At 59.5% G+C, this 26,059-nt stretch overlaps 4 protein-coding genes across 4 annotated transcripts; 3 read left to right on the top strand and 1 right to left on the bottom strand.

Annotated features, from left to right (window-relative positions):
• Positions 1-552: 552 nt before the first annotated feature.
• Positions 553-8,179, top strand: RAB1B (RAB1B, member RAS oncogene family). The gene is made up of 6 exons (XM_028118154.2): positions 553-739; positions 2,408-2,480; positions 2,764-2,859; positions 2,972-3,067; positions 6,500-6,631; positions 6,727-8,179. Exons 1-6 carry the CDS (start codon positions 726-728, stop codon positions 6,919-6,921), a joined length of 606 nt encoding a protein of 201 aa, XP_027973955.1. The 5' UTR covers positions 553-725; the 3' UTR covers positions 6,922-8,179.
• A 709-nt stretch (positions 8,180-8,888) lies between these two features.
• CNIH2 (cornichon family AMPA receptor auxiliary protein 2) lies at positions 8,889-14,978 on the top strand. The gene is made up of 6 exons (XM_028118253.2): positions 8,889-9,215; positions 12,961-13,029; positions 13,445-13,492; positions 13,750-13,862; positions 13,992-14,135; positions 14,330-14,978. The coding sequence occupies exons 1-6, from the start codon at positions 9,135-9,137 to the stop codon at positions 14,355-14,357; spliced, it is 483 nt and encodes a 160-aa protein (XP_027974054.1). The 5' UTR covers positions 8,889-9,134; the 3' UTR covers positions 14,358-14,978.
• Positions 14,979-15,343: 365 nt separating this feature from the next.
• YIF1A (Yip1 interacting factor homolog A, membrane trafficking protein) lies at positions 15,344-19,668 on the bottom strand. Its single transcript, XM_028118252.2, has 8 exons — positions 19,456-19,668; positions 18,554-18,765; positions 18,285-18,389; positions 18,083-18,161; positions 16,554-16,611; positions 16,230-16,385; positions 15,653-15,746; positions 15,344-15,553 (listed from the first exon to the last, which is right to left on the bottom strand). The coding sequence occupies exons 1-8, from the start codon at positions 19,484-19,486 to the stop codon at positions 15,407-15,409; spliced, it is 882 nt and encodes a 293-aa protein (XP_027974053.1). The 5' UTR covers positions 19,487-19,668; the 3' UTR covers positions 15,344-15,406.
• A 2,516-nt stretch (positions 19,669-22,184) lies between these two features.
• TMEM151A (transmembrane protein 151A) lies at positions 22,185-25,851 on the top strand. The gene is made up of 2 exons (XM_028117917.1): positions 22,185-22,259; positions 24,520-25,851. Exons 1-2 carry the CDS (start codon positions 22,185-22,187, stop codon positions 25,849-25,851), a joined length of 1,407 nt encoding a protein of 468 aa, XP_027973718.1.
• Positions 25,852-26,059: the final 208 nt, after the last annotated feature.

Here is a 26,059-nt window from a genome sequence, read left to right as displayed (position 1 = left end):
GGGGGCCTCACAGATTGAGTTTTTTCTAACAACCTTCATCTCTGAGGCTCTGGAGACCGCGGGCTTTGAACTCTGCCCCTTCCTAAGCTGTTTGATCTTGAGCGAGTTACCGAGACTAGACCTTTTCCATCTATAAATGTGGGTGACGACACCCTCCGGGGGCTGCGTCTGAGTTAGGAGTGCCAGCACACCAAGAACCCCAAATAAATGAACTAATGCTAACAACTACGGGAACTGCGAGGGTAGGGATGACTACCTCTGCCAGACAGACGTGAAATGTGTCAACCCCAGCCCAAAATTGACCGCTCATCGTCGGAACGCGTCGGGTCCCCGAGAGCTGTCTCAAACCCAGGTACAGCTATAGGGAGCGAACTACAAGCCCCAGAAGGCAATGCGCGGCGACGATGGGGCGTGGGCTAGGATCTGCTGTCTCGGGTTTGCGCCTGCGCAACGGGTGTGGGTGTGTGTGTGTGTGTGGGTGTGTGTGTGTGTGTGTGTGTGTGTGTGTGTGTGTGTGTGTGTGTGTGAGAGAAAGAGAGAGAGAGAGAGAGCTGGGCAAAGTAAGGAGACTACAAGTTCCGAGAAGCAACGCGGTAAGGCCCAAGTCGGGAGTGTTTGCGCCTGCGCGTCGCGGGCGGGGCCTCTGGGGCGGAGCGGCCACCATCTTGGAACGGGAGGCGGAGCAGAGCTGACTGGGAGCGACCGAGCGGGCCACCGCAGCCGCCATGAACCCCGAATAGTGAGTGAGCCCCGCCCGCGCCGTCCGGCGCAGCCTCGATCCCGAGTACGGGGCTGTACGCTTACCGGGGTTGTCTGGCCTGGGTCAGGACTGAGCGGCGCCCCCACATCCGGGTCCCTCTTCCGCTGACCCCCCCCCCTCCCTCACATCCGGGTCCTGCCCCTCCCCCCGGGGGCCCCAGGACCCCAGCTCAGCACCCCGAGTTCTTGCACTCGGGACCCAGACACTGCGACCCCAAGGGGTACTACTTGGAGCCCGAAGCACCGGCCCCTTACAGGCCTTATTGGTCAGGTGACCCCGCAGCCTCGGTCTCTCCAGGCCTCAGTTTCCCCACCTGCTGCTTGCAGTGGCCGTCTGGGTGCTGACGACGGTCCCGGCGTTTTGGAGCCGGTCCAGATTCGGGCCCTTTAGGTCTGACAGTAAATCTTTTCTGTTTTTCCCTTTCTCCCGGAATCCGGTTGCTGGGGCTGGTCAGACGCGGGAGGCCCCGAGGTGCCGCTCTGGGTTGCTCTCCCGGAGGTCCTCCCCTCCCGGGCTGCCGCCTCGCCCCTTGCGGGGTCTAGCTGTCCTGCCGCTCCTGGAGGCCAGTCCCTTCCCGCCCTCTCCTCACCTTTGCGCAGGCCCCCTGCGCCACCGTCACACCCCTTCCCTTCGCCGTCACGCTGCCGATGAAGTTTAGATGAATGTGGCATTTGTTTCTCCCCTTCCAGTGGGATTCTCTGTACCTCAGACTCTCCTCACTTCTTGGTCACTCCCCCTGCGGGTAGGTGGCCCACATCTCTGCCCCGGACTTCTCATTGACAGTTTTCCCCAAGTGTCCGTTGTCTTCTTCCTCTTCTGCCACTTCCTTTTTCTCCTCCAGATCCAGGCCTCAGATTTCCTTGGGGAAGGGTGAAGCGCATGAGCTGGATTATAAGGGACACAGAAGGGAACCAACAGGCTCTCACAGAGACTTTGGAGTCTGAACCTGGTTTCCAGTCTTAAAGTTAACAGCTGTGTAACTTAGGGCAAGTCACTTCCCTCTTCTGACCTCTGGTTTCCTCATTAGTTGGGAATAACACCATCCACTTCATAGAGCTGATGTGAGGCTTAAATGAGATGATGCATTTGCAGTATTTAGCACAGGGCCAGGTACAAAGTAGGAACCCAGTACATTTTAACTGCCATCATTGGTACTCGTTGACCACCTCTTAGAGGCTTCATACCAGGCTCTTACTCTTTACTCACTTAACAGGCTCTAGGCTGGGCCCTAGCTTCCATTTCTGGGGCCTCCCCTGCCAAGCCAGGTAGGCCCCAGGGCAGTGGAGGGGGTTCCCCAACTAGCCCCTACTGGCCCAGAGACCATGGAGTCTGTTAGGTCTCAGGGTAGGATACCCAGCTTTTTCTCCTAAGGATTGTGATCCTTGATGGCAGGTCATGTCCCTCTCTGTGCCTCAGCTTCCTTCTCTGTAAAGTGGAAATTCAGACTCAGTCCTTTGGGCCAGCTATAATATGGGGGGTGGTCAGCCCTCCTCTTCCCAGGACTTGTGAGAGGGTACTGTGAACACCTTAATATTCTAAACCAAGGCAAGTCTCACATCATGGGAGAAGGCCATAGTTGTGATTGCAGGATGGCATGGCCGGTGGGCTTCCTGCCTTCCTTCATGCCTTCCCATCCTTTCTTTCTAGTGACTACCTGTTTAAGCTGCTTTTGATTGGTGATTCGGGCGTGGGCAAGTCATGCCTGCTTCTGCGGTTTGCTGTGAGTAAGAAGCCTCCCATACCATCCACCTGGGGTCCTGGCTGGTGGCAGGAGGGAGGGGGACAACCTAGAGCACAGCAGTTGCAAGACCTTGGAACCAAGGATGAAGTCGCAGGACCTCCTAGTAGCATCTCTGACTGAACAGAGACACAGGGCTGCAGGTTGGGGTGCTGAGAATGGGGGCTTAGCAGTTACAAGCTTGGCCAGGGCAGGAACCTGGAGGTAGATTTTCCAAATGGACTTTGGGCCTGTTCACCTAGGTCATTGGTCCCTACTTTTCCAGGATGACACATACACAGAGAGCTACATCAGCACCATTGGGGTGGACTTCAAGATCCGAACCATTGAGCTGGATGGCAAAACCATCAAACTTCAGATCGTGAGTGTTGCTCTTCCCAGTCCCTGGTACAGAAGCAGCCATCTTGGGAGTGGTGGAGGCTCTGGGCAAGTAGCCCAGGGCTGACCTGCCCTTCTCTCCTGCTGTCTTGTAGTGGGACACAGCTGGTCAGGAGCGGTTCCGGACCATCACTTCCAGCTACTACCGGGGGGCTCATGGCATCATTGTGGTGTACGATGTCACCGACCAGGTACTCCTGGGGTCACATCTCCAGTTTTGTCTCCTCATCTTCAGGTCTTTGGTTTTTGTTTTTTTGTCTTGTTCTGTTTTTTTAGAATTTTATTTTTTTAAGTAATCTGCACACCCAGCATTGGGGTTGAACTCACAACCTCGAGATCAGGGATCACATGCTCTGCTGACCAAGCCAGCCAGGCACTCCAGGTCTTTGGTTCTTGTTTCTTTTTACTCTTCCCATCCTCTCTTCTGGGTGATGCCTGGAAGGGAAGACTGTACTTGGACTCATTTCATTAGGAGGGAAACAGCTGCAGAAATGCATCCTCCTGAGGCCCCACTGCAGGGCGTTGGCAGAAACAGGCCTCACACCTCCTGGCTAAACTTGCCACCTTATTCTAGACTTTCTAGGCACCTATGTTTCGTAGGGGTTTAGTCAGCTGATCGGTTGCTGTGCTGGGCCCATGGCTTCCTGTGTGAAGACACTGTGGAGAAGCGATTGGAGGGCTTTAGACAAGGAGGTGAGGGAGCCCTGCGCTCTGAGCGCATTGTGAGCAGAGGTAGGAGCCCTTTGTCTGCTGTGGCAGCATTAGTCGTGTGTCACTAGCAGTGGTGGTGCTATTAACAGGCTGAAGCAGTCCCACCGTATCTTACGGTTTATAGAACTTGTCACGGCCTCTTAACACTCTAAAGAAGTCTGTATTAGGTTCCCATTTTACAGATGAGGAAATGGGTCAGAGTGGTGAGGAGACTTGCCTTGGGGCCGTGCAGTTAAGTGGCAGCAACAGAAAACCTGGGTCTACTGATTCTACTTGCTTTATTCTTTCTACTGAACCTTGTTGCTTAGTGGGGACCAGGCCCTGGGGCCATGGAAATGCTTACATCAGCCCTGGGCCTGGAGGAGCTCCTGCTCCGAGGGGCAGCTGGGCCCTTGGGCTCACCAGGAACTCATGATGTCTTCTGGACAACAAGCTGTGGGTGGACTCTGCTCTACTCAGAGGTCATCAGGGACCTCTAGCTGCCAAGTTCCATGACCTCATTTCAGTTCTTGCTCTGATTGACCTCTCATGGCTTTTACCTTCATTCTCCTCCCTCTCCTTGGAAGGTTCACTATCTCCAGCTCTCCTACCTCTTGCTGCATTAGGTTCTCTTTTCAGCGACTTTTTACTGGTTTGCCCTGTACCACCACCACCACACTCCCTGCCTCCCCCCACCCCCACCCCCCCCGCCCCCAATCTTGTGCTTCCTACTGTCCGTGCATGGGTCTGGTCACTTTGTAGTTTGGCTTCTGTCTTATGTTCTATGATTCCTGTGTACACAGTTATCACTCTGGATATTCTCTGTGTTCTTCTTTGCTGGCACTTTTTTTTTAAGGTTTTATTTATTTATTTGACAGAGAGAGACACAGCGAGAGAGGGAACACAAGCAGGGGGAGTGGGAGAGGGAGAAGCAGGCTTCCCGTGGAGCAGGGAGCCCGATGTGGGATCCCAGGACCCTGGGATCATGACCTGAGCTGAAGGCAGACGCTTAATGACTGAGGCACCCAGGCGCCCCTACTCTGCTGGCGCTTTGTGTAGTAATTCTAATCTTCATGGTATCACCCAGTGAAGTAAGTGTGGGGTCCCTGTTTTCCAGATGAAATATGCTTGGGGAGGTGTTAGGTAACTTGCCCATGGTCTCATAGCTAAGAGGGGCAAGGCTAGTGTTGGCTTCTGAACTTACCCTTCCCTGCCCCTAGCCAACCTCTGCTGAGCTCCAGATCATCTTCAGAACTCAGCATGTCCAGCACTGGCCTCACCCTCTCTCCCTAAACTGGCTCCTGCATCCCCATCTTTGTTACAGAGTTCCTGTTGGCCTGTCCAGAAAACTCTTCCCTCCCCCCTTTCTCCCCTCTGTTCCCCCCACACACACTTCTCTTTCAAGTCCGTTCCCTTGTAACAATAGCAGTGATGAGGATGACAGCAGCTCCTGCTAATTAAGCGCTTGTTATAAGACAGGCCTGCGTTCCATTATCTCTTGCGTACAACAGCCCGACGGGGAGCTGCTGTTTTATCAAAATGAGGAAGCTGAAGCTCAGAGAGGTCATGTGACAAATCTAGGGTCACACAGTAAATGGCAGAGCTGGAGCTCACCCAAAATGGTTTGACTCTAAATCCTGTGCTCTTCCTTGCCTCACTCCCTGACTCAGGGCACATCTTCCCTAGATTATTTCAGCCACCTCCCAGTTGGTCACCATCTTCTTGCCAGTCTGATCTGGCCTCTACACTCCTGTCCGGACTGTCTTCCCAGAACACAGGTGTGCTTCTGCTGCTCCCTTCCTAAGAAAACCTTTCCTGGGCTCCTGGTTGTCCAGTTTAGCCAGGCTAAGACCTTCCATCCTCTGGCCTGCCTCCTTTCCCCTTCCTTCTGTGCTCAGGGCCTGGGTCGCAGCAGCCTTCCACTTCTCCCTGCTCCCATCCCGAAGCTTGACCTGGTGTAGGTCATCTCCTCGCCTTGCACCTTTCCCATCCTTCCACTTGCTTCCACACAAGGCCAGTTCGTCCCCTCAGACATAGGTCAGCCGTAGTCTCTCCGGGCAGAGGCGGTCCTGGAGCTCCGGCAGCACTCATCACCCTGTTTTGCCATTGTGTGTGTGTCCTGGTTTAGTCCTCCACTGTCCCGAGTGCCTTAGGGCAGGACCCAGGTATTTGTCCCTTCTTTGTCCACAGGGTCCAGCCTGGGACATGGCAGCAGGTGTACGTTTGAACCCAGTGGGATATCACCACACACCTCTGATTCCTCAGAAGGGAAAACGTGCCTCTAGCCCAGCCATGTTCCTAAAAGTTCTGTCTTTGTTTACGAGCCAGGGGTAGGGGGTAGGGAGTGACCAGCTGTTGGGAGAGCTGGTCTGAGCAAGGAGGCTGATAGTGCCAGAAGCAGGACGAATGTCTGGCTCTGTTCCCAGGATACATGTCTCCCTCATAGGCCAGAATCTCCTCTGTGAGGACCCTCCACCTACCATTGGGCTAAAAGACTTCATACCTTTCAGGGATCTTAAGGCCACTGTAGGAACTTTGTGATTCTTGCTAACTTATTCCCCTCTATTTCTGTCTCCTCTCTGGTTTCTCTCCTGTTGTCATTTGCTCCCCACATGTTTTTGGCCTTTTCTGTGTCTTGGGGAAACTAGCTGCAGGAGGCAGAGCTGGCTGGCCCTTAGGCCTAGGCTGTTTAGGTATTGGAGCTGTTGGCAGACAGCTGGTGCTGTGCCAGGTTTGGCCTTAAGGGTGTCAGATGGAGTGGGTCAGGGAGGAGATCTAAGCCTGGAGGAGAGAGAGCTTCCTCTGAGTTCCTGAGCTCAGGGCTCCTGTCTCTCTCGGGAGCCCAGGGAAATCCCCTTCAAAAGCCCCTGTTCTGGCCTTGAGTAGGGGTGGGCATTTGGGAGCAAAATAACTTTTGATTCTGGCTCCTCTAGGAATCCTATGCCAACGTGAAGCAGTGGCTACAGGAGATCGACCGCTATGCCAGTGAGAATGTCAATAAGCTCCTGGTGGGCAACAAGAGCGACCTCACCACCAAGAAAGTGGTGGATAACACCACAGCCAAGGTGGGTGGGGCCTGGGTCAGGTCACCCAGGGTGGGTTGGCCTCTGCTGCCCCTCACCCCTCCTTCCCCTCCTCTTCTTTCTTCTCTCCTTGTCAGGAGTTTGCAGATTCTCTGGGCATCCCCTTCCTGGAGACGAGTGCCAAGAACGCTACCAATGTTGAGCAGGCATTCATGACCATGGCTGCTGAGATCAAAAAGCGGATGGGGCCTGGGGCAGCCTCAGGGGGTGAGCGGCCCAACCTCAAGATCGACAGCACCCCTGTGAAGCCAGCTGGTGGCGGCTGTTGCTAGAAGGGGCACGTGGGGTGGGACGGGAGGGGGCACCTTCTCCAGATGATGCCCCTGGAGGGGATAGGAGGTGCCTCCCTCTCCTGGGGCATTTGAGTCTGTGGCTTTGGGGTGTCCTGGGCTCCCCATCTCCCTCTGGCCCATCTGCCTGCTGCCCTGAGCCCTGGTTTTGTCACGGCCCCCAAGGGAGGACACCCAGGACCTTTGGCTGGGGTGGGGATGTGGGCTTGCTCTGCTGCTGCCTCTAGGTAACTTTAAAAGCTACCCTCCCACACACCTTTCCTTGGGATGAGGGCTCCTCTGTTTCCCTTCCTTGCCCCCCATGTATGCTGCAGTGGGTTTCTTTCCTTACCCCTTTACCTTCTCCCCCCACTCCCCTTCCCCAAGAGCTGGGAGCCTCCCTGGCCTCTACAGTCCCTGGCTGCAGTCAGCACCGGGGGCCAGGAATGGGACCAGGGGATCCAGGACCCAGGATCCAGGGCCCTGGGCTGGACCTCAGGAAGGGCATGGGGGCCACAGGGGCCCAGCAGCCCACCCTTGCCTCTCCCTGCCTCTCCTTCCCACCCCTTCCATACTCACAGCTCCAGCCGTCCAGCTGCGGTGGGGTCTGAGCACATCTAGAGCAGGTGGGCAGGCAGCCATGCTGGGCCTGTGTCTTGAGCCCAGAGGGAGCCTGCTCTTGCCACCCCCTGCCCTGCCAGAGCCAGGCCCATGTGCTGCCTGCCCACCGTGCCCCTTTGTCCCCATGGCAGGCAGAGGTGGAAGGCCCACTGTGCCGGAGGCCAGGCACCAGCCTTAACCCTCACTCTGCCAGCACCTCTTCCCTTTCCCTGAGGCAGCACATCTGGCTTATTCTCCCCCTTCTGTTCTTTGGAGCCTACGAGGGCAGGTCCTCATACCCTGTCACCACTACTCCTCCGGGGAATGTGGGTGCAAACCCAGGGTCCAGGGCCTCTCCCCTCACCCCCTCCCACCCAGGATCCTAGCCCCCTGCCCTCTGGCACAGCTTCTTCCTGCAGAAAAAACAAACCTTTGGTCTCTACCTGAAAAGCCATGTACCTTGTGCTGTCTCTCGCCTGTCCCACCTGTGCCCTGCCCTCCAGCTTGTATTTAAGTCTCTGGGGTGCCCCCACTCCCAGGTTCCCCTCTGGTGTCATGTCAGGCATTTTGCAAGGAAAAGCCACTTGGGGAAAGACAGAAAGGACAAAAAATAAATAAATTTCCACTGGCCCTCGGGTGAGCCGAGGGTTTTTGCAAGGAAGCTGTGGTGGTTGAGTGTGGTCTGTGGTGGGAGCTGTCTTGGGGTGGGGAAATCGAACTGGGGCCCTGGGCTTAGCTGGCTGTACAGGGGTCCTGGCTTGGGCTGTGTGTCCTAGGGTTGCTGTTGAAAGTCCTTGACCCACTTCCTCAAGCCAGGAGTGCTGCCTGCTTTTGCTTCTGTGGGATGTCCCCACGGGCCCAGCACGGTTCCAGCAGGCGGGGAGCAGGCGGCCATCAGCGAGTACCTGGTGAGCCGCCGCCAACACCCACACAGGCGCACAGCCATTCGGCCTGTGAGGTTGGGCTGCAGACGTGCCACATCATGCCTGGCCCGCATCCCCTTCTGCCCCCTCTCCCACCTATGCTCTGGGTTCAAGCCAGGTGTCCCTGCCCCCCTTGGACAGTGCCAAGTTCCTCCCACTTAGGACCTCAGCCTGGCCTCCCAGGCCAGTGTGCAAAATACAGTATGTGAGGGTAGGGGTGTGTGTGTGCTCCTCCAAGTGGACCGAACTCGTGTGACGCGGGGGGTGGAGGCGGGCGCATGCCAGGGATGTGCGTCCATGCCTACGTGTCCCTGAGGTTGGGGCGGGGGTGGCGCCCGGGCCGGGCGGTGGATGCGGAGGGGCGCACAGAGACCCGGCCCCGCCCGAGGCCGTTCGCACCGCGGCCCCGCCCCCGGCTCCGCCCCGCCGGCTTCGCGGGCTGGAGAGCGAGGGAGCCGCGGGCGAGGGATCGCAGGATGAGCGATCGCGGCCCGGGCAGCCGGCAGCGGACGCGCCCCCCGAGCCCACCGGCCCGCGCCCCACGGCCCCGCGGCCCCGGTCCCGGCCGCGCAGCCTGCGTCCCCGGAGGCCTGCGGGCCATGCCCGGCCGGCCCTAAACGCGGACCGGGGGGCGTCCCCTTGCGCCCGGGCCCCGCGCTGGCGCCCCCCGGGCCGCCGCCCGGCGCGGGGGCCATGGCGTTCACCTTCGCCGCGTTCTGCTACATGCTCACCCTGGTGCTGTGCGCCTCCCTCATCTTCTTTGTCATCTGGCACGTAAGGCCGGGCTGGGGCTGGGGGCGGGGTGGGGGGTGCGGGGCCGGGGGCACACAGCGGGAGGGGGCCGAGCAGATGGGCTCGGGGTCCGAGGAAACTTGGAGCCTCCTCTCCGCTATCCCCCTTCGGTCAGCTTCTGTTTGCCCCCATGAACACCCCCTCCCGTCGTCGGCTTCCTTCCTGGGGCCCCCTTCCTCCGCCGCCCCCGCCTGTCTGTGGGTATGTCAGTTGGTCTCTGACCCCCTGCCCCTGCCCCATGCTGCCTTGGGGTGTGGGGCAGAATTCTGGGATTCTTGCTCCTTTTTCTTCTCCTACCACCCCCCCAAGCCAGTCGCCCCCGTTTGTCTGTCGGGCAGTTTGTCTGTCTGCTTGCCCCCCCTTTGTGGGTTTTTCCAGCCGGAGTGATGGAGCCGGTTGCCATGGCAACTGCATCTGTTTACAGGACCCACGGATCGCAGAACCCATTAACCCTTTCCCTCTCACTCACCTCCCTGACCCAGCAGTGATTGGCTCTAAGCAGACCAGAGACCTAGTCCCCACCACCAGCTCACCTTGGGCTTCCCTGCCCCCTCCTTTCTGGGCTTCCCCTCATCAGGTTTCCTTCCCACTTCCCATTTTCCCACCTCTTCCTTCCCACTTTCCCCTTTGTCTTGTGTCCCCTTTGGTCTGTTTCTCAGTCTGGCCTGGCTTCACACCTGCTCTTTCAGAGTATCCATTTCTCATCCTTTATCCCAATCGCCTCCCCTTAGAGTCCCTCTCCCTCATTCTCTCTGGGGTCCTCTCCTCAGTGCCCCCCTCTGCCTGGCTCCCTTCCTTTCACCAAGAATTATTATCACTCAGCCTCCAGCTCATTGTTTGGGGCCCTTGCCCCCGCCTTGACTGCCCTCCCTCCACCTCTGTCCCCTGAGGTTTTGGGCCCCATCCTGATCCCCTCAATGAAGGCTGCCCATCTTGGTCGGCCCTGGTCTGTCCATTTCGGCATCCTCTGCACCAGGACACACCTTCCTGATCTTCATCCCCTCTAGGGGGGTTCCCGTACCTCTCTCCAGTCTCTCCCCCTGTAACCCGTTCTTTCCTTCCTCTCGCTTCCTCATTATCTCACCTGCTTATTTCCTGGTCTCCCCACTTGCTCTCTTTTCCTGGGACCTGCTGCCTGCCCCATGATCCTCCCTGGCTCTTGACCAATCTCTCCCTTCACCATCCCCCTGGCCCCACTGCTGCCTGTCTCCTCGACATCAGGGTTCCATGGACTCTGACTGCGCCCCTCCTGTGTAAGGAGTGAGCCCCTACAGGCACCTTCCAACACATTCCCCCCCTCCGATCTCCAGTGCTCTCCCTGGTTTTGCCTCTCCCTCTCTCTCTCTCTGTGGGTCTCTTAATTGCTTTTTCTTTTCTCACCCTTGGTCTTTTTCTCTTTCTTTGCCTCCATAACCCCCCCCCCAATCTGTCTTGATCTCTCTGAGCCTCCTATCTCATCCCAGGGTAGTGGACAATCCTGTGGGCTGGGGGCAAGAGAGCTGGGGTCCTAAAGATCGGAAGAAATTGAGGGTCACAGGCTGGGAACACAGACCTAACCAGTTCCTGGGAGAAAGTTTCCTGGAAATCAAGAAACCCCTTTCCAGGCCTCTCCCCACCCAGAGACCTCCCACAGCCCCTCTGGGGGTCCCCTGTCCTTAGGGGCTACTCAGAGCAGTCCTCAATCCAACATACCAATGCCGATGCTTCCTGAGAACCAGGCTCTGGGCAGCTGTGGGAGAGTCAAGGATGAACAAGACTCAGGCTTTGCCCTTGTGAGGCTCCTAGGTTGGGGGCAAGGGCCCAACAAAATATTTATTGAGCACCTATTATGTGTCAAGCATGGTGTTCACTCAGCTCTTTAGTTTGGTGATCTTAGCAAGTCACTCTTGCTGAGTCTGTTTCCTTGTGGATAAAGTGGGTTTGTTGTATATCCATCAGAGTGCCCAGAGCACCGCCTACTAAGGGGGGTGGGATGGGCATAGGAGGTGTGGCCCTCAATCCAAATTGGTAAGAACCAGAATCTTCCAGGGCAGGACCCCAGATCCCACCCTAGACCCTGAGCCCAGTCCCTACTGGTCGCCAGGCAACCCTTGTGGTGAGTGACGCGTGTCAGCTGTCATCATGGGGGATTGTTTGTTCCAGGGGGCTGAGTCAGCGCCAGGCAGCCTGGGGGGTGGGAGGCACCACACCCGCTGCCTGCTGGTGGTGCCAGCTCTGGGGCAGACAGACGACACCCTTCCGCTCCCTGCTGGACCCTGTTGCTGTGCCTGGCAGGCAGGTGGCTGCCCAGAGTCCGTGGGGGTGGGGGGTGCTGCTCCAGATGGCCCCGGCTCCCTCCAGGAAGCCCATGTTCTCTCCCTCCAAGCCGTCTGGGGTCCGGGATGCTTGGGGGTGGTGGGCCCTGTGCCTTGTCCTCCAGCTGGTGCTGAGGGGAGGGGACCTCAGAAGGCTTTTCTTCCAGACCTCCTATCATGCCAGCTCCCACTGCCCCCCACCCAGGTCTGTCTTATCATCCCTTCAAACACCTGTACCTCCCAAGAATTCCCCATCCCAATGAGGACGCTGCCATCTACCAGATGCCCCAACACTCAAAGGCAGCTTGGGCCCCTGTGCCTCCACTCTTCTTCAAGCCCACTGGAGTCTGGCTTCTAAATAGCTCTGGAATCCCTCCACACCTCTCCATTCTCACTGCTGCTGTCCTCACGCTGATCACGCCGATTGACAAGCACCCCCCTCCCCCATTTCTCCACTGGTCTGTCCTGCCTATGATAAAGCGGTTAAGAATTTTAACACTGCAGTCTAACTGGGTTAGAATCCTGGCTTACCACTGACTAGCTGTGTGGCCTTGGACAAGTGACTTAGACTGTCCATCTCAGTTTCCTTATCTGCAAGACGGATATGATAATACCAGTCCCTACGTCATCAGGTTGTTGCAAGCATTAAATGATTCAGTAAACATAAAGCCTGCTGGCATAGAGTAAACATCATACATGTCTTGGCTGGGACTGTTAGCCAATGTGTACTTTCTTCTCCATCCATCCTAAAGCAGCCTGACTGTCCCACTCTGCTGCTTTATACCCCTCAGTGGCTCCCCATTACTTTTGGGTTAAAGTCCAAACTTCTGGTCCGGGTTCACAGCATCTCCAGTCCATCTTTCACATTCCCTTCTTCCTTCCCACTCATCTTACACTTTCACTGTGACCCCATGGAACCCTCAGCTTCCTGAATGTTCCTGTTCTTTCAACCTTCTGCCTTTGTGCCTGCTGTTCCTGCTGCTTGGACTGTCCTTCTCCCATTTGTTCACCGAACACCCACTCAGAGTCCAGCCTGAACTCTGCCCCCCCCACACCTCCAACGCTGGACCAGGCACCCCAATAGCCCTGATCACCCTGGAATATACTTCACAGCTCTCCCACGCAAGGGAGCCCACCCAGGCAAGACCCCAGTGGTCAGCAAAGGGCAGAAAAAAGACACCATCTCTTGGGATGTTTTGGATGGAAGCGTCGTGAACATGGCTTGACTTGGGCATTAGCACACTAGGATTCCATTCCACACTATTGTGTGACCTTGGGCCAGGCCCCGCCCCTCCCTCAACCTCAGTTTCTCCACCGTTGCAGCAAGCTCCATCTGGCCCAGTACCCATGTATGAATTCCTATCCCACAGAAGGATGGGTGGGGGGCCATTAGCTGCTGCCCCAACCCTGACGGGCACACGCCCCTCCCCCAGATCATAGCCTTTGACGAGCTGCGGACCGACTTCAAGAACCCCATCGATCAGGGGAACCCAGCGCGGGCAGTAAGTGATACATGTGCTGTGCCGAGGTGTGTCAGTCCGTCTGTCTTTCCGTCTGTCGCAGGCGAAGGGGGGTGGGGGACGGGAAGGAGGGGGGTATGTGGTGGGACTGGCGACGGTGCCCCTTCCTGTCTGTCCCCACCCCAGGAAACACCTGGCGCGGGCTCAGGGCTCGGGTTTCTCCTGGCGGGGCGGCCGTTGCCAGGCTCTGGGCCGTTGCCGTGGAGACGCGGGTGAAGGTCCTTCCATGGTGACGGTTGCCATGGGGACGGCGCGGCTGCTCCCCTGCCGCAGAGTCTGCTCTGGCGCCCCCTGGCGGCCACGTGCAGGTTGACAGGGGACGTAGGGAGGGCGGCGGGGGCGCCCCCAATGCCCGCTCCTCCGCCTCCCCCATGGTGACCTTTTCCTCCCCCTACAGCGCGAGCGTTTAAAAAACATCGAACGCATCTGCTGCCTCCTGAGGAAGGTCAGTGTCAGGGCTAGTAGCAGGAGGCTCCTAGCCCAGCTCAGCCCTACTCTGTGTGACCCGGAGCGGGGCCTTACCCCTCTGGGACCTGCTTCATCTGGTCTGCCACCGGGGGAGGGAGTGGGAGGCTAGAGGCCCCTTTAGTCCTCAGAGGTCACGGTGGGGGGCACCTCCCAAATCCCAGCTCCCCTCTGTGCCCTTGAAGCTGGGGTCTGTCCTGGCACCAGGCAGCTGACCTCTCACCCTCCCTTCCCCAGCTGGTGGTCCCAGAATACTCCATCCACGGCCTCTTCTGTCTGATGTTTCTGTGTGCAGCAGAGTGGGTGACCCTGGGCCTCAACATCCCCCTCCTCTTCTACCACCTCTGGAGGTGAGGGCCTCAGCATCCCCCTCCTCCACCACCTCTGGAAGCTGCCTTGGGGGGAGTGAGACGGAAGAGCAGGGGCGAGATGGGGGTGGGAGCTTTGACGTGGGCACTCAGGCCCCTCCCTCACCCCAGGTACTTCCATCGCCCGGCGGATGGCTCTGAGGTCATGTATGATGCGGTCTCCATCATGAATGCTGACATCCTCAACTACTGCCAGAAGGAGTCCTGGTGCAAACTCGCCTTCTACCTGCTCTCCTTCTTCTATTACCTGTACAGGTGAGGCCCTACCCATGGCAGTCAGAAGTCAGGGAAGGGATGTTCCAGGTACCATGCCTCCAACTCCAGGAATGGTTGGGCCCCAAGTTCCTGCCTTTCCCCCTAAGGACTGAGGGCAACCCAGGCTATGACAGGGGGGGTGACCAGTAGCTGGGCCTACTCCGGACTCGGCTCACTGCCTCATCCTCCCACAGTATGGTTTATACGTTGGTGAGTTTCTAAGGGGGAAGCCGGCCAGGGAGCAAGCCCAGAATGGACCGGACGCCTGTGCACCCCCAGCCCTGCCCCTCGGCCGCAGAGGCCTCAGCCCTGGGGAGGGAGGGGGCACTGGTGCCCCCAGCCTCCTCTCCACCCCTCCACACTGCTGCTGCGGGGACCTCCCGCCTTCAGAGCCCCCTCCCCTTGGACCAGGGCTGGGCAGAGCTCTAAATAGGGGCAGGGGCTCCTCGGCCAGCCTGTAGGCATGGCAGTCAGTCTTGGAAGGGGCGGAACCTCCGGCCTTGTCCACTTGGAGGGGAGGACCATGGACCCTGCCAAGGGGCAGGGCGTGACCCTGGAAGTTCTGGGCCGCCCCCCTCCACCCCCACCCCGAGGCTCCCCCTGCAGGTGGGGGGGTACCCGCACCGGGAATGAGCAGGCTCAGCAGGGGGGCAGCCCCACCCCTAGTCTGCCCTCTCCCCTCCCCCAGGCTCTCTCTCTAGACCTCCCCCTCTCCCCCATCCCCCCTTGCCCCAATCCCAGACTGTCCTGTCTCTTGGACCTATTTTCTATGTTGCCTGGAGGAGTCCGGCACCCCCTCCCCGGCCATTTGTGACAAAATATGAATAAACTACTGCAAATACGTGGGCCCCAGTTCTGCTCCTGAAAGGCTTGAAGAGGACATGGGGGCAAAGAGACTGTATAGGGGGCAGCCCTCAGCTAAATCCCCAGTACAGCTAGGCTCAAACCACTGGCCCACGGAACCCTCTAGGGAAACCCCTCAGAGGGATCAGAGGCCTCTGAGGTCTCCTCGACAGCTGCTCCCCTCTATCCTTGCTTTCCTGGCCACAACGAAACAGCTGTTTATTCCTGCTGAAACCCCTCCATCTGCCTTTCAAAGCAGTATCAAGGCCACCAACTCCAGGAAGCCCTCCCCTGGGTCCCCTGAGCCTGGTACACCCTGGGCAACGGAGAGACCCCCACCCCAGGCCCCAGGAACAAGGGTCAAATACAATCAAAGAAATCCCAAATCTTCAATGTATGGCAAAATCAGTGCCAGTGGGGGTCAGGGGTCACCGGACCAGGTGGAAGGTCAGCCAATATATGATGAGGGGCTGGAAGGCTGCAGCTCCCAGGGTCAGGTAGAGCTGGAGACGCTGCCGGGGAGCTGGGCCCCCCACGTTGTCAGGAGCCAGGGCTGCTGTTCGCAAAGAGCGCACCTGGAAGAAAGGACAGAGCTGACGCTGGGCCGGGAGGGAGAGGCTCGTCCCCAGCTCCAACCCCAGGGGGAAAGGCGTGAGGGGCAGCCCCAGACTCACAATGAAGTACATGAGCGAAGATGAAGTCCAGGCCAGTGCCACATAGTAGCCATCACTGCCAAAGAGCAGCCCTGTGAGCACGCTGAGGATCATCCTGCAGGGGGTGTGGTGCGGGTAGGGGTGAGGGGGAGAGCAGAAAGAGAAGGCTGGCGATCTCCCAAGGGTCCGGGCCTCAAACTGGCCCCACCACCCAGCCTAGGCCCCACCCACCACCACTGGGGCCCTTTACGTCCAGTCTGTCTCCACAGGGTCCTAGACTCAAAATCAATCTGTAAGACCTAGGACTCAGTCCTAGGACGCCGATCGGAGACCCCCCTTTACTAACTCAGCACAAAAGCCCTTCTCCCCTGCGTTCCCAGGATGACTCTCCACACACTCCTGACCTGAACGATAATACACGGTTCCTGAGGAGAATGCTAAGAACAGCTGGTTCCTCTAACAGAGAAGAGCTAGGGCCCTGAGAGGGGCAGAGGGGTGCCCAGGGTCATAATTCAAGACTACAGCTACACGGGCTAGGAACCCAGGGCGGCAGGCCCCTCTCCCAGGCCTGCCTCTGGCCTGGCCCATAGGTACTCACCCCACGTATTTGTAGCCGCTGTAGGCTAGCAGGTGGAAGGTGCTCAGGTCACTGTGCACGGTGGCCAGATAGACGCCCAGGAGCAGGGCTAGCACTTCCATCACGACCCACGCCAGCGCCGTGCTTGCACACAGGCCCAGCACCTCTGGGGAGAACCTATGGCCGTGGGGGGGAGGGGGCGCATTCAGAAACCAGCCGTCCTGTGGCAGGTGTGAAACTGAGGGCACGGCCCGGGCTTGGGACGTGCCACAGGTCCCCTAGGGAGGTGAGGAGAGCAGTCAGGAGCGGGGGCTGGTGGGAATGGGGGAGGGCGTTGATACTAACCTTTTCTGAATGCCCAGTGCCATCCCAGCCAACAGCACGTAGGTAATGAAGGCCATTGCTGCCAAGAACCAGAAAGATGCCATCAGCCTGGTTTCCTCAATCAGAGCCCCCTGGCTAGGTATTTGAGGCCATTTACACTCCCTACCTTCTCCCCATACTTCCTTCCCTGCATATCCCCACATGCCAACCTCCATAGTCAGCTCCTAATACCCTGCTTGGGATGCCTGTCCCTGCTCAGCCCTCTCTCCCCATGAAATGCTACCTGACCCCCAGGACCACCAAGCCACCTCCTTCCCTGTCCCTGTGCTAGGACACTCACCAAAGTTTCCTGCTGTGGCTCACACCATATCAGGGGCCAAGGCCATTGCTAATCCTAGACCAACAGGCAGGGGCCAGACTGATCTCCCACAACACTACAGGACTAAAAGACAGGCTTGAAGACAACCCAGGCTCCCCCCAGAGTCCGGCCCATGGGGATAACGTCACCTCAGCCAGTAATTTTCAGTCTGGCCACAGGCGCTGGCTTTGGCGCTGGCCATCCCACCAACGGAGAGGGCTCCTGGTTTGCCTCTGCTGTTTACACAAAAGCTCAGAGCCAGGGGGAACTGGGCTTTCACACCAACTGTAACTTCTTGGCCCTGTTCTCTGCCCCCCTTGAAGCACCAGAATTAATGTTCCCACCAGAGAGCACAGGGTCTGGTCAGGAAACCAGCTCTACCACCTACACATAAGCTATGTGGCTTCAGAGACAGTCATCTCTCTTGAGCCTTGGCTTCGACACGTAAAATGGGGATGGCAGTTCCTGCTTTACAAGGTGGCTCTGAGAGAAAATGGAATGAAGGATAGAACCGGTGGCCCTCCCGGAGCAACTGGCCTGACTGGCTGCCCTGGCAACCCGTCTGAGGGCTGCCTGGGCACACTCACCCCTCCTCCAGGGTGTCCACCGCGGGCTTCGCCTTGTGCAGGCCCCAGGACAGAGAGGAGTGAGGTGCACTCCAAGGTGGGCAGCCTGACCCCATGCCATGTGGAAACCCAGAGGGGAGCGACCGCTTCCTCGGAGGAGGGATGTTGGTGCAGGACTTGGGGGACAAGTAATGGCTCTGGCAGTAACTATTATTTACAGCGTGCTTCCTGCTGAGCGCACATCACCTCACTGAATCTCCACAGCGATCCCTTATGGTAGAGACTGTTGTCATTCCTGGTTTACACAAGAGTAAAAGTAGCCAGCCTGAGGTCCCGTGACCGGAAGTTGCAGGACCAGGTCTAAACCCTGGGCTCCAGGGGAGGGACATGGGCCCAATTAAGAGGCAAGAAGGTCTCAACAAGGAGTTCCCTGAGGGCACACCCAGGAAGCCCCTTAGCGGTCCCCCTGCTCCGCCTCCTGGGTGTCTAGCAACCACCACACACAAGAGCACCGAGAGCAGATGCTGAATCAATGCGCGAGCCTCTCCCTCCTCGTTGGTGCCTCCAGGCACAAGCCCCCCCCCCCCCCCCCCCCCGCCCCCAGCCCCGGTCAAAGAAAGACTCACTGGGGATGTAGAGGTCAGGGGCGTTGAGATCCTGCCGCGGCGGCAGAGGCACGTCACGGCTGGACTGCACCTCCCAGTTCTGGCGGTAGTAGCAGCAGCCAGGCCAGGAGAAAAAGATACAAAGAAAAGAAAGAAGGCGGTTGAGATCCGGGGGCCAAACTCTGGGACAGGCCGAGGGAGGCACAGGGCCCCGCCAGCTCACCTGGTGTGTGTAGGGGAAGACCAGTAGCCCCAGCTTCTTGGCCACATAGGCTGTGTCCACAGCAAAAAAATACTTGAGTTTGTTCACAGACACAAAACGGTGCAGCTGGGAGAGGAGAGAGGAGGCTGTGGACAAGCTGCACACCAAACCTCAGGGTGCTCCTCTGTGTGCTCCTTCCCTGAGGGCTGCTGTGAGAATTAGGCGGGATCCCGTGATGCCCCATCCCTGGCCAGAAATCTTGCCACCCTTGCCCTGGGGGTGGGCCACACCTCCTTGTGCACCATGTCCTTCCCGTGGGATGCGATGGAGCTGCCATAGGCCATAGCCACGTTGGCCACTGGGTCCCCAAGCAAGTGGTTGACACTGAAGGCCACATCGGCTCCTGGGGCTGGGTATGCCCCTGGCTGGCTGGAGTAAGCACCGCTTGTGTCATCGAAGAGGGGAGGGGGATCTGGAGCTGCCCGGGCCCTGTGCTTGGAGCCTGTGGGTTTGTAGGTACTAGAGTAGGTGACAGGAATATCAAACATGAGCCCAAACCACCACCCCTTTCCCCAGGTTGGACAGCCCTGTATGGGTGCTGGGGCCACCAATCAGTGAAACCCGGGCTGGATAAGGGTAGGCAACCCAGAAAGAACTTTGGCGAGGGATCCTTTTCCAGACGTGCTAAATGTGGGCAAAGAAACAGCTGAGGCAGCGCCTGGAAGTGGTTGCCCACCTGGGGGTTTCTGGGGGCCCTGTCGAGGGAAGTGATCTCTGAACTGAGCCTTGGAAGAGTGAAAAGTTTCCTAGGTGAAGATAACTAACTGGGAGGGCATCCCGCATGAACACGGATGGGAAAGGCGACAGCTGGGTACCCAAAGGCCCTGGTCTGTGGTGAGGGCCCCTACCAGGGTTATGACAGGTAAAGGAAGTTCTGAAGGCAGACCCCGTTCGTGCCCGGGTCTGACATGGGAATCCCAGCTATGCTGTCACCGCCCGATCTCAGGGTTGGGCCGAGAGGACGAAGTCCGGGACCTGTTGTGGAGTCACGCAGGGCGGAAACCCGAAAGACACCCGGCGCCCTGGGGAGCGGTCACGGCTGCCCCTCTCCCTCAGGGTGAGCGGGCAGCGCCGCCGACCCTCAATCCGGCCGGTCGGGCCGCGCGTCCCGCCCGCCCCTCGCCCCACGCACCGTGGGCTCCGTAGCCTGAGTGATAAGCCATGGCCGCGATGCTGGCGCTCCCCAAGGGCCCGCTGCGCCGCCTCGTGGGTACGAATACTAATAAGGCAGCTGCTCCGCTTCTTGGGCACCGACCCGGGTTATGGAGCGGCCCGACACGTCCGCGAGCTCTTCGACCACGGCCGCCATGTCCTCAGCGTTATCCTCCGTCGCCTGCCATTGGCTCGTCGGCGGCGCTAGCTCACCCCTCCTCTCTCCCAATTGGTTGCTGGCGCGGCCTCGCCGAATTGGATTCGGCAGTAGTCAACTTCCGGGAGGGGGGATAGGCGGAGCAATCCGAGGCGCTCTCGGATTGGATGCTGGGTTTGTTAGTTCGGGGCCAGAACAGCCAATAGATGGGTTAAGGTAGGAGGAGGTGGAGAATTATTTCCGCGCCTGCGCAGTGGAGCACTTGCCGCTTGTCCTGCCACGACTACACCAGGTGAAGAGCTGGTGGAGGCGGGAGTACGGGAACGGAGTTTCATCGGGGGACGTATCCCAGGAGGGAATGGGTCCGTGGGGCTCTACCAAGTCCCGCCCCTTGGGTCTCCTGCTCCTCCCTCTCAATGCTAGCTTTCCTTTCCCGTCCTCCATACTACCCACTCCGCCAGTTCTGGCACGGAGCCCAGGTAGCCGCCGAGGTGTTAGAGGAGGCCGGGCGGGGCAGTGACAGCGCGGCCCGGCGAGCCCCGGAAGCTGACTCCTCCTCCCGCTTCCCACCCTTCCTTCCGGCGAGGGTGCTGTCCGTTGTGCGGTGCTGAAATGCCCTACAGCCACTGCCGCTGTCCTGCAGAACCTGGGGGCCTGCTGCTGGGAGGAGGGTTTGGCCTCTTGAGACAGACAGAAAGACACACACTCTCTCTCTCTCTCTCTTTCTCTCTCTCTCTCTCTCTCTCTCGACAGACCGAAAGACACACACACACACATACCCATTACACATATTGAAAACTCCAGAAGATGTGAAGTCCCAGAGAGTGGGTGGTATAGTCGGGACAGGATCCTGCACCAGGCCTGGCCCGTCAGCTCTCCCGTGGTCCAACCGATTTGGGGGTGGAGGTGTGCTGATCCACCTCCTGAAGTTGCATTTGAAACTCCTGAGTCATTGCTGGCCCTGCAATCCATCTGAAAGTGAGACATGCTCCCCCCACCCCCGCAAGCCTCACTCCTGAGGCCCGGTGTGTTCCTTTCTCTCTGCCCAGTTTGTGACCACTCTCACCCTCTTCAGAGGTAGAAGGGGCCTCCTCTCTGACACCTTTAGTCACCACGTTCTAGAGAGCAAAATCAGGTCCTCTGCAACCTGCTTCTAGCTACCCAGTGTCCAGTTACACCAGGTGACTTTCCTACTTTCTAAACACAGCGCACGTGATCTAATCGTGCCTTTGCTCAGAAGTCCCCTCCACCTGGGATGCCCTTCCCCCTCATATCCATTTGTCCAAAGCCTAGTTATTCTTTAAGAATCAGTTTAACTTGTGCCTCTCAGACAAAGGGAACAGAGGACTGACCTGGCTGGGGATTGAGGCCAGAAGCTGGGTTCCAGGCTCCTTCTGGGTACACCAGTTTGCCCTGGTTATGAATTCTATTAGGACCGGGCCAGTGTCATTCTCCACTCCTACCCTTGTCTTCACAGTGCCAAACACAATACTTGGATGTAGAAGATACCCAATAAACATCTGTGCCCAATAAATAAATAATAAACGGATGAAACCCTGGGTCACTCCTTTACTCTATCACTTCAATCACCTCATCTTTAAATGGGTAGGGATATTGAACTGAATGGTTTTTGAGTTTCTCTTTGGGGGAAAAAAAAGCGGCAAAGCAACCCCAAACTCACCTAGCATTGCAGCTCCCTATGTCCCACCAACTTATTGTCTACTTTGAGGGCTAGCCCAGACCCAGGGGCAGGTGTGAAGGTCTGAGGCCCCCTGAGGGCCAGGGAGCAGCAGTGCGGCCACCAGTCCTTGGGAAGGCATCCTCCCATGAAGGACAGATCCCATTCCCCTGTACCTCATGATGAATGCTTGTGCACCTTTCTATTCCCATTTCTCAGGTGGGAAAACTGAGGTTGGGGTGGAGAGTGCAGGCCCAAGGTCACGAAGCCTAGGACCCTGGGTGTTCTGGCCCCCAACCTGCCTGGGCTCTTAAGTGAAGCCCAACTCCTCTGTCCAGCGAATGAGGCATATCACACCTTTCTGGGTTGTAACTGCTCTTCTCCCTACAAGCAAGGCTTCCAGGGTGGGGTCTGGGTGGGCTTAGGCCTGAGCCTACTCCTCAGAGACAGGACGCGGGGGGCATTACCCACCGTTGAGATCCATCCCCCCTCGTTTTACAGCAGGAGAAACAGGCCCCAAGAGCAAGGACTCCGCCAAGGTCGCAAGCGCAAGCGCGGCGGGAGGGGAACCCAAGCTTAGGTCGGCCAGCCTGGGGTTCTCGGGGGCGGGGGCAGCGCCCGCGGTACCAGGCGCTGCCGGCGGCGCCGCGGGTGCCGCGGGGGCGGGGTCAGCGGAGGGCGGGGCGCCGGGCACCGTGGCCGCCAACGCCGCCGCCGCCGCCGCCGCCTCCGCCGCGCTCGGCCTCGAGCTCGGCGCACTCCCTGCGCGGCCGCCGAGCCGAGCGGACGCCCTCGGGGCCGCGCCGCAGCCCTCTGCGCTCCCCCCTATCATGCCCCGGGCCCGGGCTCGGGCCGCCCCAGCAGCCAGGACACCATGCCCGAGGGCGGCGGAGGCGACAGCGGGGAGGTGCCCGCGTTCATCCCGGACGGCGAGCCGCTGCGGGAGGAGGTACCGGCGCTGTGTGTCGGGGGGCCGGAGCCAGGGATGGAGCGGGGATGCGGGGGACGACGGAAGGGGCAAAGCCCGGGACAGGGGCTGAGGGGGGAAGTCTCAAAACCCCAGTTGCCAATGACGTCATTTGGGTAGCCGGCGTCTGGCGAGCCGAGGGGCTCGCGTGGGGGTCGAGGTGGGGAGGCTGGGAAGGGAGGAGGGGGCGACTCCCGCCGCGGGAGCCCCTTCATCCCTCCTCGCCCTCCTGTGACGTCAGCGCCTGGCCCCTGCGCGCCCTCATTCTGCAGAGCTGCCCGTCACCCCCGAGGCCCCGGGGGTCAGGCCCCCCGCCCAGCCCAGCCCAGCCCAGCCCAGCGGCTCACGAGGTGCCCGGGCGGCGCCTGCAATGCAGCAGCAGTAGTGGGGACTTGGGGGAGGGAGCGCAGGGAGGAGGGGAAAGAGGAAAGGAGGCGGCATCTGGTACCCCTTCTCCCTCTCCCGGCGGTGGGCCCGAGGGCCCACCCTGCTGGCTGGGACCCCCAGACTGGCCTCTCCTCAACCCTAGCCAAGAAAAGGATCTGCAGAGGTGTGGGGCCCTGTGTGGGGTGTTGGGGTGATAGGTGGTGAGTGGGTCTGTGTATGTGTTTGGATGGATGTAGTGTGCTTGTGGGTGTGTGAATGCTAGTGCGTGCTCCCCACATCTCGGGTGAGCTAGAGTCAGGTGATGGTCTGGTGGGTGCTTGGCTTGGCTGATGTGGCGATGTGTGAACGTGTTCTGTCGTGGGTGGGTCTCTCCTGTAGAGTCTAGGGTGTGATTTCAGGTTGCAGTAGGGGTGGGGTTGGGGGATGTGCACTGTGGTCAGGTGAGGGTCTGGTGTGGACCTGGGCTTCAGTGAATGTGTAACCGGTATATGCATGTGTGTGTCCTGTGCTGGGTGGGTCTGTGTGAGGTGTGTGCGTGTGGGTGAGTGCGTGCACCTGTGCACCCTGTGACGGTTGGGAGCGGTTGTGCCTTGGGCACTGGTGAGGGTCCGGGGTCTGGGATGAGCAGGCCGTGTGCACATCTGTGGTTGGTGGGTCTGTGATAAACATGGGGTGTGGGGTGGATGTGTGGGTGTGTGCATCTGACTGGCCCTGCAGGTCCTGGTGATGATGTGTATGTGTGGCGGGTGACTACAGGGGAGGGCAGGCTGTCCTGGGCTGGGCTGGGGGCATTTCCTCCCCTCTTGGGTCTCTCAAGACCCAATGTTGCCAGGGTTGGAGAGGTGGCCCCTTACTTCCACCTCTGCTGTTTCACCAGGCCACCTCTTTCTTCCTTCTCCTTCTTTTCCCCACTCCCTCCCCCATCCCCCACTTCTCTCTCCATAGGCACCTTAGAGGTGAGGTGGGCACCAGGCTGGGAGCCCTGCCCGGGAGGATAGGCCAAACCCTCCAGGGCCAAGGAGTGGCCCTCCTGCCGAGCAGCTGTGTCCCACCCCCTCCCTCGCAGCACAGATGGGGAGTGGAGGACAACGCTCCATCTGCCCCCCCCCAGACTCACACCTCCTCCGTTCCCAGCTCTTCCTCCTCTCTTACTTAAAAGCTTCTCCCAAGTCTCTAAGTGGAACCAAGGGACCCGACGGAGTCTCAGAGTAACAGTAATAATACTTATTGCCATGGCCAGACCCCAGGCTGAGAAGGCGACACATAAGATCTTGTTGAAACCTCACAAAAGCCCCAGTTTACAGATGAGGAGACTGAGGTCCAGAGAGGTTGAGGGACCTGTCCAAGTCAACCAGTAAGTCATGGAGCCAACACTGAATCCTGGGCCATGGAGCCCATGCTCTTCACCCTTAGGACCCCATGCCAAAAGGCCCAGCAGGTCCAGGAAGCAAGGCCCAGGGAGGGCAGGAATACGGCCAAGACCGCACAGCAAATTAGCGGCAGAGCTGGGACCAGAGATCAGTCTTCTAAACGGCCAGTCAGGGGGCCCTTCCCTCTCTTGGCAGAGATGGGTCTGTTTTGTCCTAGGTGCCCTCGACTGAGAGATGATGGGGCACCTCTACTAAGACAGGCTGGGGGGCTCAGAGAGGCCCCAGTTTGAATCCCTGCTGCTCTACTGTGAGAGCCAGAAGGGTGAGGTCTGGAGCAAGGTGCTCAATCCCTCAGAGCCTCAGTTTCTTCCTCTGTGGAGTGGGGGGCAGAGCCCCAGCTCCTCCCAAGGGCTTAGGCAGAGGGGCAGGTCCAACCGGTGGCCTATCCTGACCCCCGCCTCTCCCCCTCTCTGCCCACCCTGCAGCAGCGGCCCTTGAAACAATCCCTGGGAAGCTCCCTGTGCCGAGAGTCGCACTGGAAGTGCCTGCTCCTCACGCTGCTCATCCATGCCTGTGGCGCCGTGGTGGCCTGGTGTCGCCTGGCCACAGTGCCACGGCTGGTCCTGGGGCCTGAGGCAGCCCTGGCCCGTGGGGCCGGGGGCCCACCACCCACCTACCCAGCCAGCCCCTGCTCTGATGGCTACCTATACATCCCGCTGGCCTTTGTCTCCCTCCTCTACCTCCTCTACCTGGCCGAGTGCTGGCACTGCCACGTGCGGTCGTGCCAGGCGCCGCGCACAGACGCCAACACCGTGCTTGCGCTGATCCACCGGCTGCAGCAGGCGCCGCCCTGTGTCTGGTGGAAGGCCACCAGCTACCACTACGTGCGCCGCACCCGCCAGATCACCCGCTACCGGAACGGCGACGCCTACACCACCACGCAGGTCTACCACGAGAGGGCTGACAGCCGCACGGCTCGCGGCGAGTTTGACTACTCCGCCCACGGCGTCCGCGATGTCTCCAAGGAGCTCGTGGGCCTGGCTGACCACGCGGCCACGCGGCTGCGCTTCACCAAGTGCTTCAGCTTCGGCAGCGCCGAGGCCGAGGCCTCGTACCTCACCCAGAGGGCCCGCTTCTTCAGTGCCAACGAGGGCCTGGACGACTACCTGGAGGCCCGCGAGGGCATGCACCTGAAGGACGTGGACTTCCGCGAGTCCCTCATGGTCTTCGCGGACCCCCGCAGCCCGCCCTGGTACGCGCGCGCCTGGGTCTTCTGGCTGGTGTCGGCGGCCACGCTGTCCTGGCCACTGCGCGTCGTGGCGGCCTACGGCACGGCCCACGTGCACTACCAGGTGGAGAAGCTCTTCGGCGCCAGCTCGCCGCCCCCCGGGGCGGTGCCCAGCGGGCCCCCGCTCTCCCGCGTGGCCACGGTGGACTTCACCGAGCTGGAGTGGCACATCTGCTCCAACCGGCAGCTGGTGCCCAGCTACTCGGAGGCTGTGGTCATGGGCGCCAGCTCCGGCGCCTTCCTCCGGGGCTGCCCGCGCTGCCGTCGCTCCCTCAGCAGCAGCTCGCTGCCCCCCGCCCGGCCCAGCGGGCCCCGCCTGCCTTTCAGCCGCAGCCGCCTCTCCCTGGGAGCTGGGGGCCGGGCCACGCCGGGGGTCTTCCGGAGCCTGAGCGGGGGGCCGCTGGGGCGCCGTGGGGAGGACACAGAGCCCCTGGAAAGCCCACCATGCTACGAGGACGCCCTTTACTTCCCGGTGCTCATTGTCCATGGTGACAGCGGTTGCCAGGGGGACGGGCAGGGTGCACTCTGAGACCCCCGTGGTCCCCGGAGTGGCCTCCTCCCCACCAACCCGCCGTGGGCTTCGATGCCTGAGTAGTTGTCCCAGACAGGAAGGGGAAAACGGACCAGCACACGAGGGGTGGGGGTGGGGTAGAGTCCTTAGACTGTAGCGCAGCGACCCAGGGTCATTTTGGGGGTGAATGAACACCACTGAAGTGGAGTCTGTGAACTGTCCCAGC

This window comes from Eumetopias jubatus, unplaced genomic scaffold (assembly GCF_037043125.1).
Source record: "Eumetopias jubatus isolate StellerSeaLion01/CBP00866 unplaced genomic scaffold, mEumJub1_p1.0 scaffold_13, whole genome shotgun sequence".
NCBI lineage: Eukaryota > Metazoa > Chordata > Mammalia > Carnivora > Otariidae > Eumetopias > Eumetopias jubatus.
Note: the sequence above shows the minus strand (reverse complement) of the source record. Positions and strands in the feature narration are given on the sequence as shown.